This window comes from Gouania willdenowi, chromosome 3 (assembly GCF_900634775.1).
Source record: "Gouania willdenowi chromosome 3, fGouWil2.1, whole genome shotgun sequence".
NCBI classification, from domain to species: domain Eukaryota; kingdom Metazoa; phylum Chordata; class Actinopteri; order Blenniiformes; family Gobiesocidae; genus Gouania; species Gouania willdenowi.
The window spans coordinates 21,112,463-21,125,699 of NC_041046.1; the positions used below are offsets into that span (position 1 = coordinate 21,112,463).

General features: G+C 39.7%; 1 protein-coding gene across 1 annotated transcript; it reads right to left on the minus strand.

Moving 5' to 3' along the window:
* Positions 1–808: 808 nt before the first annotated feature.
* On the minus strand, positions 809–6,249 carry LOC114460099 (uncharacterized). Its single transcript, XM_028442135.1, has 7 exons — positions 6,074–6,249; positions 4,446–4,568; positions 4,223–4,339; positions 4,019–4,075; positions 3,610–3,774; positions 1,614–1,727; positions 809–1,531 (listed from the first exon to the last, which is right to left on the minus strand). Exons 2-7 carry the CDS (start codon positions 4,566–4,568, stop codon positions 1,481–1,483), a joined length of 627 nt encoding a protein of 208 aa, XP_028297936.1. The 5' UTR covers positions 6,074–6,249; the 3' UTR covers positions 809–1,480.
* Positions 6,250–13,237: the final 6,988 nt, after the last annotated feature.

Sequence of the window (13,237 nt, forward strand, 5' to 3'; positions counted from 1 at the left end):
ACACACACACACACTGTCTTTCTCTCTTTCTCATAGTCATGCTGCTGGCAGTGATATTTTGGGTAAGAAATTAAGAATGTGTGCCTGTGAAATAACCCTGGAACTAAACTGCCACTTTGAATGTACAGTACATATATTATTTAATGTAAATGTTCATCACACACACTCTAATGTAATTACTGGGAAAGATAATTACCTCATCATCCTTTTGCACAGCTCACCGCTGCACTATTAACTTATTATCTCATCTTATTTAGTCTTATATGTGAATGATCAGTTGTTGCTGTTTGGACTTCCTATAAGTGAGTCGGATTAAACCATTTTCTGTGCTGAAAAACCCCTTCCACTCACACTTTGGTGTATTTGCAGCAATTTCTGCATATGACAAGCCTTGTTTTGCCATTTAAAAATGATTATGGAGTACAATTCCAAAGACATTTTAAACAGCAGGGAAAATATAGAGATAATTCATATATTTTGACACCAGAAAAAAAGCAGCGTCCTCATATATGTGCTCTTATTTTGAAAAGAAAAATTTCCGGTGTCAGTCTGAGTTCACATCGTACTGAGATTGTATACGGGCATGCACGAACATGCGCACTACCGTAACATGATTTTTTTGCTAAAAAAAAAAAAATTCATTCATTTTTGTTTATTTTTGTTTCCAAAGTGAACGTACACATATTTTATTTGATTATGTTAGGGTTAGGGTTATAATCTCACCATAATGAAAAACTGACATATTTTAGTTTTGACCTCTATTTCTGTTTTTTGGTTTTAGAAACAAAAATTAAAAATCAACCCATGTTTAAATGTTTGTTTATCCCTTCTTGACATTGATAAAGAAATATGCCTTGAATTTCAATTTTAGTTTTTCAATTTGAAAACGAAAATCAAATAACCAGTGGTTTTTTTATTTCCTTTTCTGAACGGAATATGATGTGACCAGAACATACACTGACCCTGACACTCCGTCGATGCACGCTTTACTTCACTTTGTTCCTTTCTCACTGCTGCCTTCCATCTCTGGTCCATGTTGACCAACAGAAACATAGTTTCAGCTGTTGATGTTAAAATCTCGGAGGTGGATGGTGAATTAGTGGTCGGCTCTTGAATAGGCTTCACAGTAAGACTGTGTCCCATTAACAGGCAGAACACCCTTACTGTATATAGTGTGCGTTTCCCAGTACTTTCACACAGTTATTACAAAGTTATTCATTTCTTTTAAACACAAAAAGACACCAACAATTACGCAAGGAGTGGACCAGTTCATGCTGAGATGTATAAGTAGGGCGCTCTTATGGCTACTAGTCAGACTCTCTGCAGAAAAACACATAAATACATTCTGTGTTTTAACAAAAGTCATGAGTGCACACACAGACCGCAGGACAGTCATGAGAAGTGGTTAACACCATGTGGTATGCACATACAGTATTATCAAGTGTTTATGCTTGATGTTTCCTCCCCTCTTTCTCTGTTTTTAATTCCCAGCTGGTGTTTCAGTGAGTGCAGCAGTCGTCACTATAACGGCCTACAGAGAGGAAAGAATGGAGAAAGTGCTCAATAAACCAGAAAGTTTCACCGTGTGACGGGTCCAACATGAGTGTCCTTACTTGGGTTTTTGTGGAGCGCAGGGCGGCTCCAGCCAGGCATGACATTACGATCACAATAACTGCTCCAACCATGGTGTAAAACAACTCGACGGCCTCAAACGCAGCGATCATGTTCTGAGAAAACACAAACACGGTTGGATTTTAACAGTAAATATTAATTTGAGCAGTTTTACTCGCGGTTTACAGTATGTTTTCAGAGGTGAAAGTAACGGATTACATGTGCTAGTTAATTGAGTATAGCGGGAGTCTAGGCAGGTCGCGGACGTCAAGCCAGCCACACCCTTCATTCAAGAAAGTGTTTATTTGTACGGTTGCCGTATTGACAACCCCCTCCGGTGCTATTGATACGGTTATTGAAGTACAAGTACGTAGCGTCTTAGTGTTAGGGTTTCTGCTAACCGCTCTCCTTATTTTAGCCTTTAGCTAGGGCTCATGGATGGTCGAGAAAAATGCTCTCCTACCTCCCTACCATGCTTTACATGTAAGCACGCGTAAAGACCAAGGAGGTCCCGGAACAGACCCATAAGATGGCATGCACATCACTGTAAAGCGCTTGCAGGCGCTATATAAAAAACTAATGCATTTTCATGTTAATAAATCATTTATTATGACTAAAGTGGTCCTGACTGAAATTGAGCATAGCGGTGGTTCAGGCAGGTCGCTGACGTCAAGCCAGCCACACCCTTCAATCAACCAACAGCCTAGATTGGCTCCTCATTGACCAATGCATAGAGGACTACACTACTTGAAACGTGACAGCTGCCACATACTTCCTCAGCAAGCATCTCGCAACCCACCTCCAGCCCAACTCCTTCAGGTCAGTATGTATCCAACTAACTGGGTGTTATTTCGTTGTCATTAACATTTGCTCTGATCTGTTCCAGGGGGTTTCTGCTAACCGCTCTCCTTGCTTTAGCCTTTAGCTAGGGCTCATGGAAGGTCATGGAAGACTGCTCTCCCTACCTCCAGCTTTCCACTTAAGCATGCAGAAAGGGCAAGGAGGTACCAGAACAGACCCATACCGCCAAATACAAGATTGCATGCACATCACTGTAAAGCGCTTGCAAACGCTATATAAAAAACGAATGCATTTCATTGTTAATAAATCATGTATTTTGACTACAGCAGTCCTGACTGAACTGTAATTGAGTTTCTTTTATGGGTACTTGTACTTTTCGAGTATATTTCTAAATCAGTAATTTTACTTGTACTTAAGTACCTTTTAAAATACGTAAAGTAATTCATTACATTTCTACACCCAACCGTTACTGAGTAAATTATTATTTTTTGTTATAAAATGATCAACGGACATTATGATTATGAAATTACAAAAAAAAATGAAATGGCCAGACAACTATCAAATGCATCACATCATAGCCGACCAATCAGATTAAACATTATGCACCGCACTAAACCAGCATTGAATGTAAGTTATTTTTGTAGTTTTAGAGTTCATAAATGTATCTATACTTAGGGCCTGATAGTTTTTTTGTCATATTTTGAATTGAATTTACTGGCGTTATTATTATTTTTTTTTTAAATAATTGTACATTTTGACAAACCTTTTATTTTATACAGATGCCTTTGTGGAAAATAAATCAAGTTCCAATCGTGCAATATTTCATCTCTTCATTTTTAAGTTTATAAGTAAGATTGTATCTGTATGCAAGGGAAACATGTAACTCTTAACTTTTACTTTGAGTATTAATCAATGAGCTACTTTTTACTTGTAATGGAGTATTTTATGTATGACTTACTTTCACTTCAGTACAATTAAAATCAAGTAACAGTACTTCTACTTGAGTAGGAGATATCTTTACACCTCTATATGTTGTAACACGCCTCCTTCATCAGTCTTTAACACAGAAAATACCACATCTTCACGTATCAGCAAACATCAGGGACTTTAATGTATTTAATGATTTCATAATTTCAGTGTTTTACTTGGTGTAATGTGCGACACCACCGACATGACTGAAATATATACAATACTCACATCTAAGGGGTACTCTTGTGAGTCGATTTGTATGGTGCCGTTGTCTTCGTCATAAGTCTCATAATGCCTGTAGACATGGTAATGTGCTATTTGAGGCAAAATGCGTATGATTGTCCAAACTACTCCCAGTAGGGATGTGATGCTAAGAGCTAAGGACATGGTTACCTGCATGTGAACACAAGAGCAAATGGATCAAGAAACACAGTTAGAATGTTTATTTATTTTTGACCAGCTGTCCGCGACCCACCTAGTGCAGGTCCGCGACACACTTTTGGGTCCTGACCCACCAGTTGAGAATCGCTGATTTAGAGCAACATGCACATTAACTATATAATAAAAAGCATATTTTCTATTTTGACCAATAGGCAATATTTGATTTTTGGTTTTTAAACAATACAGAGTCACTCACTGTTTTCTTGGTGGGGTTGTGTTCTGTCAGAATATACAGGATCCCACATGCAATGAACTGAAAGACAACAGAATTGTATATATTTGAAAAGCTTATATGAAAATGTGTTTAAATACAGGCAGATATCAGAGCTGTTAGATCAAATATTCTGTCTTAATGCATACATAAATACTAATAATGTATACATATTGATGAACTACCTACTTGTATTCCCAGGAAGAGGGAGGGTGGAAGGTTTGGCCATATGCTCATAGAATAGAAGTCCATCATCGCTGCAACAGTGGTGACAAAGAATGATGTGCCCAGGACCAACATAGTGATCTAGAAAAAAAAGGTTTCTTTTTTAAGCTCAGGAAGCATTTTAAACAACTAATCCATATTATCTTTATATTGTTGTCGAGGCGTTTGTTGTTGTGTCAGTAATTACGCCAATAATCTTGGGTTGTCCCCTGAGGAAGCGATGTAAGGGTTTGCTGCCCCCTCGGGTGGTGGCTTGAACACCATCTTGGTTCAGTCCTGATCCACTCACAGAGCAGAGCTCAACAGACATCTGGTGCAAATATTGTAAACATTCTGTGTTAGTAGATTTAGGCAGCATGGAAAAAAGTCTATGCATTTTGTTAATTCAATGTTCCCTGTTCTACACAGACTGAGAAACAATACTTCTACAACTATTTGACGAATTTGCTTTTTGTGAAGTAACATTGGAGGTGGTGGATAGGGACAAGACAATATGTTGTTTTTTCTTAATGCAGTTCCATAAATTGTCATTACTTATTCCATTAAATATATGGTTAAGTAAAAATACGTACAACATAGATAATTTGGTATATAAGTTGGTACATGGTCCTTCGTTCACCAATGAGTAACTAATGTATCTATTTACAGAGATGACAAGTAATGAAGTACACATATTTCATTACTGTACTTTACTTGAGTTTTTTTTTTTTTGCCCCGCATCCCTAAAACACAGGAACAAGCGGGTCTGAAAATGGATGGATGGATTTATTTTTTAGGTGACTTTTTACTTTTAGTCCTTCATTTTTTAAAACAAACATCTGTAATTTCTACTCCTTACATTTAAAAAAAAATGACTTTGTTACTTTTAAAACCTTCAAAGATGACGTTTTATTAGTTTTATGGTGAACATTTTCAAGTTCTTATAAATTGTAAACTCTGGGTTTTATTGAGCATTGGCACTGTACCAGTATTCTATAATTTATTTTAAAAAATTAAAAAGATATGGAATTTGCTGATTTAAAAACCCTGTCGTATTACTGAAGGGAAATTTGTTTTACTTTTTACTTCTTTCTTTTTAGTACATGTACTAGCAAACACTAGCAAAGTACTTTTACTTATGTAATGAAGCAACTTCAACACTTTTACTTTTACCAGTTATTTAGTTATAGTATCTATACTTTTACTTGAGTACTGAATACAGTACTCTTCCTACCTCTGTCTATTTATACAGAAGGCCGTGGCTATCCGTACGGTTACCGTATCAATATACAAATATTCTATCCATACACAGCGCCCCACACTGGCCAGTTTAGGTCACGTGATAAGTCAGTCATTGGCCAGTTTAGGTCACGTGACTAAGACTAAACCTAACCGTAAACCTAATCCTCCTAACCCTTAAAATTGTTGCGATACAGGGTTATAAGTTATAACCTAAACCTAACTACGTACGTGCACTTCGGTAAACGTACCAATAGCACCGGGGGTTGTCCGTACGAATAGACACTTTCTCATGATAAAGTACATGGGCCGTTTACGTCGTTCTCCCTGACTCCTCATAAAGTTTCGAAAAGGCTCATGGGAGTTGTAGTTGTCTCATTGTGTGTGTGTTTTAAATGTCTAATAATGGTTCGGAGCGTCGTTCCCAGTGCAGCACGAACACGTAATACACACAAATACAGATGTTGTGCTACTACAGGCTGTGATAACATCTGTGCGAGTGACATTCAGTGGACACAACGAGCTGCAAAGCTAAAGATATACGCGGACACACCAGATGACGAGAAAAGAGTCAGAGAAAGAAGAGAACAGACAGACCTTTGTGCAGTGCAGCTGTAGTTCACCGTCTCACATCTGGATCCGTTTATACTGACGGTCGATCAGTGGCGGATACAGATACAGTTTGGGTTCAACTCTGAAAAAGCACCAAGATCCAATGAAATAAAGCTATTTTCTCACTTCCGCATGTAGAGAGGACCATTAAGGCTGGAATGGAGGAGGAGAAGAAACCAGATACTAAAAACATTGTGTAACTATTTTTTACTAATTTTACTTCAAAGCTGGAAACTTCCAGGTTTACAGTAATGGCTCTCCCACAATTCTCAGAATTATTAAAAATATGTCTTGATTTCTTTCTTTATGTATTTCGATCATGTAAATGACAACTTAAAATAGTTTAAAAATATAATATATAAATAAGGGAGGCACCGAAATTAAGATTCTTTCAAATGTATGGCTATATGAAAGTGTACTAACGTCACTTTTAAAGCATTGTCAAAATTATTGTTATTGGTTTCAAAGTATAAGTCACTTAAAAATAAACTGTGTGTAAATGAACCACAAAGCCATGCAGCCAATCACCCAGGGAGGGTAGAAAGCAGCTGGCTGGGTAGCATCCAATCCATTTGTGACATGTTTACATTTTCTGCATGAAAAAAATGACAATTATTATTATATCATGTCATTCTTGTGAATGCTATGTCTGTTTTTTCCTTTTTTTCATCAATTTTTTTTTGAGAGTGATCATACCTTCATCTCTAAAGAGGACTAACACTTATCCTGGGAATCTCCAGACCAACACTGTACAAGGTTATGCGAACATACAGCATAAGGCGTACCATAGTGTCACTATAAACTATAAACCCTGGACACAGTATCAGCACCTCATGCACATTACTCCTTTTGTTCTCTTCTTAATAATGGCAACAAGGGAAAACCATTATATCACAGAGTACTGGAATTATTCATTAGTATGGACATAACTATAGGGCACCGATTGTAAAGTTGTGCATGCTAAAAAAAAAAAAAAAAACAGCAACTTTTTACAACATTTAGCAACAAACCACATTTACAAAACATATGTGAATCCTCTTTATTTGACCAGATTTACAGCAATATTTGTGACATTTGTGATGATATTTTTTTGTGAAAAAAAATCATAAATCTAAATGTTAACTTTAGGGTTAGGTTAATCCAAATCTAAATGTTAAATACTAAATCTAAACTGTGAATTTGCACATTAGCTATAATATCTAGTTTAGTTATAATATTTAGTCTCACCCGTGACATTTAGATTTAACATTTAGATTTAAATTCAACATTTTTCTGAGGAAAAAAAAAAATCACAAATATTGCTGTAAATCTGGTCAAAAGTAAATTCATAAAAGTGGTTTGTTGCTCAATGTTGCTGTTTCTTTTAGTATCAACTTAATTGATGCCCCATACACAACAGTTACAATGTAATTCAATTCAAAAACAATATCCTTATTTATTTTTATTTTTTTACAGACAAATTTGATACGGACCGATTCGATACAAAACGATTCGATACAGTGTAGGAACTATACTATTTGTTTCCACGGTAAATATTTGTTGTAGATATTATATAAAATAAAGAAGCCAATTCATTCTAAAGTGACAGTACAATATTTTCTTTTCAAATATGTAAAATACTACATATCCCAAGCATTGTGGCTTTATGGCACTGGCAAAACAAAAACAGAACAACAAAATCACATGTTAATGTATTTATTTTGTACATTTTTTATTCATCATCACTGTCCTCTGTCTTTTTGGAGGGCAGAATGAGTCCGAATGCCTCGTCCTCTGATTCCTTATTCTTGAACCACAGACTGTCTGTTTTTTGTCAGTTATAACCTGATAATATGTCTTACATATAATAAGATATGTGTTTTAGATTGTTTATGTAAGATTGTTCAAAGCGCCATGAGCGCTTGGGTGTGCGTGTCCTTTTAATTATTGTCGCTGCAAGGAATTGTGGGTCAACATTGTTTTGTCTGCTTTGGTAAAGGATGCATCAGTGTTTCCTTGACTAAAGGAGGTAAAAAAATAGCCTCTTTTACTGAGCTTAACAAGAACTCGGACGTTCTTTATCAAGGCCATCACTTAAACACTTCCGAGGGTGAAGGAACAGTGGATAGGAAAGGAGATAGGAGGGACTATTCGAACGCAGCCTTGGATACCCATTCCATGCCTGTACAACCAATTAATCTAGGTATTTATGGCTAATTCCTGTCAATTGAGGAGGCTGCTACCGGTTAACACTCTGCAATTTTGTGTCTACTGCACACTAGACAGCATTTACACTTACATTCAAGTCTCAACTTACTTCAAAGTGCTTCAATCCCTCAACCAACTGATCGAGACAGCTTTGGCATTGAAGGAGTACATGGAAACGTATTGTAATCAGCACAAATGCATCTCTGTTGTCCATGGTCACTAGGTTAAGATGACCCTCGATTTGATGCCTCCATGAGTCACAGCATTCCTTGGCCTGCTCCAGTTGATGATTGGATGTTGCTTGGTCAACCTCCGATTGCATAGTGAAAATAGAAGGATAAAAGAGAGATGCACACGCCAGTTAAAATAAATAAAACAGATTGTAAAAGTTAATATAATTATTAATAATGCATTGGATTTTATATAGCACTTTATCATAGACACTCAAAACGCTTTACAGAATTAAGGCATTATTCTTTCACTCCACACTTAGTGGTGGTAAGCTACTATTGTAACCACAGCTGCCCTGGAGCAGCCTGATGGAAGCGAGGCTGCCATAGTGCGCCATCGGTCCCTCCGACCACCACCAACACTCACTCACACACTACATTCATACTAGGCATTCATACTGTCCAAGAGAGCCGCTCTGAACAGGAGGAGGACTGTGGACAGAGGCTCACAGTGAGGAAGATGCTAGCAATGCACCACAACTAACAAGCATATACTTTAGTTTTCAGTGCTTGGTCGCTTTTTAATGTAACGTAAAGTTGCACACACATGACTTCAGTAGTTCAATGTGTATAAAACAGTAATGCTACATAGCAGGCACAGCAGAAAGCACTCGATTGATACTAGTTAGCTAAAGTTAGTAGTTTTAGCTCAGGCTCGTGGTACAGGTACGATAAATTCAACAAGCCAACTTTCTGCTAACAAGCTAAGTAAAGATGAATAAACTGTGCAATAACACTAAACTAAAGCCTTCGTTTGTCTTACCATGAAAAAAGTACTAGCACCAGGTAGACATGTTAAGGTGAGAAAAACAACTGGAGTGGTTTCAGCCGTTTAACGGCTCTGCGGGACTGATAGCAACATAACTGTAGTCCCAATACGCAAACTTCCACCCTCGTGCTCCTCATTTGCGCATACCCAAGTGCGAGTGCCTAGGGCAGGTGTGTTGGACTGGCCATGAGAGTCTGGCTGCAGACCTGCACTGTCATGACCGACCTGCACTGAGATGTCCCCTCCACTGTGGTGACCCATTCGAGAAGCCCTTGACTGCAGTCCGCAGTTTGGGTGGCGCTCAACTTTTGGGGTGGCGCCAAACGTTCAATAAACCAATCGAGAAGCCCCTGACTGCAGCCTGCAAATGCGTTCAGTGTTCCAGAACCAAACATTAGGAACCGGTTCTCGGTGCCCAACCTTAGTCTTGATGTGATCAGACTGCTGATAACTCGATAAGCATGTCTGCAATACTGGAGTTTCCATATCCCATAGTGAGACATCTAACAAAATATTATGAAATAGAACTTTAGTTTATGGATATAACCCCGGTTCTATGAGTAATATAAGTGAGATGTCGCACCAGACTACCCTTCTTGCTCGAATGAGGAGAATAGGTGCTTATTTTGAATGGTGCGCTTCACCGGCCAATCAGGATTGGCAGATTGAAATAAATGCTTCTGTGGAATTCAGACAGAGCTTGCATCCCATATATATATATACATAACCTAAATATATGTACTTAAGTTGAATTGAATTGAACTAAGTACAAGTAAAATGACTGATTTAGAAATATAGTCAAAAAGGTACAAGTACCCACAGTAGCAACTCAATTACATTAACGTGAGTACTTGTAATCCATGACTCTGAGACATCATGTGCATTTATGAGTCTCGTCAGCGCAAGGATTTCACTAACCTTCCTGTTCAGTCTCTGCGACGGTGTCTGTCGCCATTATGATTTATGAGTTTAACGGAGACATATCATGCTTTTAAATCCTTCCTTTTTACATATAAATCATACAGTTGTGGTCTATATAAAGCGGAACTGCAATGCTTGGGTCTGAATTCCTCATTATTATAGCTCCACCCCTTTTCTGATGTGCTTCTGAGAGCAACTTGTTTTGGTGCGGTCTCTTTAAATGCAAATGAGACACTTCATACCCCGCCCCCTCTCCAGGTTGCAGAGGTGACACTCGGTTCAACTCCACCCTGTTCGGCCATTTTTGTAGTTTGATTGAAGACATACGATTATTTATTGGCGCAGAAAATGTTTATTCACACGTTATTTACAAAATGTCAACAATGGAAGACTTGTCCATCCAGCCTTACATGTTCGAGCCAGAGTCTGACCCGGCGGAGCGAGATGAAAATGATGATGATGAACCTGCAGAGCCCTAACAAGTGAGCTAACACAAGCACCGAGCTCACGCTAGCGCCAAGCTAACGTCACGAAATGCATTTTAATACAGTCTTTTCGGAGACAAAAACGGCAAAATGAAATGACTAATGAAAACTTCAGACTTAAATTAAATCCAGGCGACTATGGGCGTGGTTGTCGTCCCTGGGGGCGCTGCTCTTGGTGCTGCTTCCGTTCCGGGTCCTTCTGGCCTGGGGTCCGGACCCTGCTGGCTCTGGGCCCACCGGCGGGCGCCCGCCGGCTGCCCGTTCCGCGCGGCTCTGGCCGTCTGCTGGGCGGGGGCCTTGGCTCCTCTGCTGGGGTCTCGGGCGGGGGGCTCTCTGGGCCCTTCCCTCGGGGGGTTGGGTGCTTGGGGGGGGCTGGATGCTGGCGGGGGGCCTTGGGGTTGGGGGTTGGGGTCGGTGGGGGGATGCGCTGGGTGCTCGGCTGCTTGGGGCTTCCTCGGATGTGTGTATGGGGGGCGGTGGCTGCCTCTCGGCCTGGGATCTTGGGGGCATCTGGGGGGTTGCCTGGGGCTCCCTGGCCTCCGCTCTTTCTGCTGGCCTGGCTGCATCTGCGGGCCCAGGGCAGTTCCTGGGATTGCAGTAGCGGTTTTTTTTTTTTTTTTGCACATACACTGGTCTACGATGCACTGGCACGCCTTGGGATGTGGGATAAAACTCATACTGGGCTTAACCTTAGACACGTTAATCCCAAATACCTGCTTTAGGTACTACCATTCACTCATTCCCCCTGTTCACAGCCACCACCATTATAGCTAAGCCTCACACTTGTCACCATACTGGCTGGATTACACAACATAATAAGCACAATATATTCTACAACCTCACATCTCACCCTCACTGCAAAACAGTCTATTCTTCCCCACCTTTTCTATTTCCTGCCTTGAGTCTCTTCTCCCTGCTCCCTTTCCCCTCCCCTCCTCCTCCCCCTCCACTTAGGTGTAACACTGCTCTTCCTTTTTATATCCTCCCTCTAATAAAAGTTTTCTTACCCTTCCTTAGGGAGGGCTGGTGATGGTCACAATTAAGCAATAAAATAAATCAATGTATTTTATTGCAATAACAAAATATGCATTGCTGTCTCATAATGATTGCACTTCCTGTGAGGTTGACCTTTGACAGCATGTGCAGACAAGTAAAAAAAAAAAATAATTAAATCACATAGGCCATATCATCAAGGATCTAAAACGAGCACACAGCGCTAACATATGAAGACGGTGCAACTGCTAATGCTAACAAAACAATGACAGGGGCGTCTTATCATCACACTTTTTAGCGTTATTTACAGCTTACCGAAGTGCTCTGTTCGTCGTCTCCAAAGATAGAAGGAATTGAACCCTCAATCAGACAAAGTCTTTCGGCAAATCCTTCTTTATACTGGTGGAGGTTGCTGAAGCAGTCATCCTTGAAGTGCTTCGCGCACACAAAAATGACCTTACCCACAGATGTGGGTACATTTCCGTGAAAAATAAAACTCAACCAGGCACTTTGAAAAGGCTCTGATGCTGGGAGACGGTGTAATGAAGGGTGTGGGTTACTACATCCAACAACCAAACATTTTGACTTATCCTCTCGTAACTTCGGCATCCTTTAGCTTGGACTTCAAAATAAAAGCAAGAAATAAAAATGGCGGATTGCTCGAAGTGTTGGGCCTAGAGTCGATGTCCTAATTTGGCAGTTCCCCTGCAAATACTGTGACGTAATAGTTCAAAAAACGTAATAGAGAATAGAAAAATTGAAACAGATTGAAAAATATGACCAAAACAGAATATAAAGATATCAACGGAGCACCTGAAGAGACTAATTTGAACTTTCCTGTACTTCTAAATGCTCTAAATATACAACAAAATGCATTTAAGGGCTAAAAAAAGTGGATTTAGCATGATATGTCCCCTTTAATAAAAGCCTGCATGCAGTGTATGTGTGTAGCTCTGGGCCATACTGTCCCTTACAATCAGTCCGTTCACAGCCCCTCCCTCTCCTTGCATGGCTGACAGTAGCTGTGAATGAGGCTGTGAACGTACAAGTGTGTCCTTGTCACATTGGTGTCCTTGAGCGAGGTCACTATTGTTACTGCCAGTTTGTTAATTCCAAACTTGTCTTGATGTCCCTTTGAGGGACGCGGGGCACAAAACTAAATTACTGCTGCATAGTTTTGATGGAGACACGAGCCTGCAGTGTGTTTATGATGTGTGATGAGTGACTGACTGAGTGTGTGGTGGTGGTGGTGACTAAGTCTCTGTGCAGCTGGTGGCACATCTGTAGCACCAGCTCAGCAGAAAACAAGTCCAAAACTGAAAATTCAGCCCAACAACACATTTGTTTTAGTCACAAAACATACAATTGTTATTTAGGTAGACCTGAATATGTGCTGCAAAGTAATCCCACCTTTCCATTTCCCAAGTCAGGGATGGGTAACTTTTATCACAGCGAAGGCCACAAAAATGTGGTTGTCTGATCCAAGGGCCACATTATGGACATTTACGTCGACATGTAAGAATAACAAGCAAACAAAGCATTAATACAGGAAAGAACAAAGGGT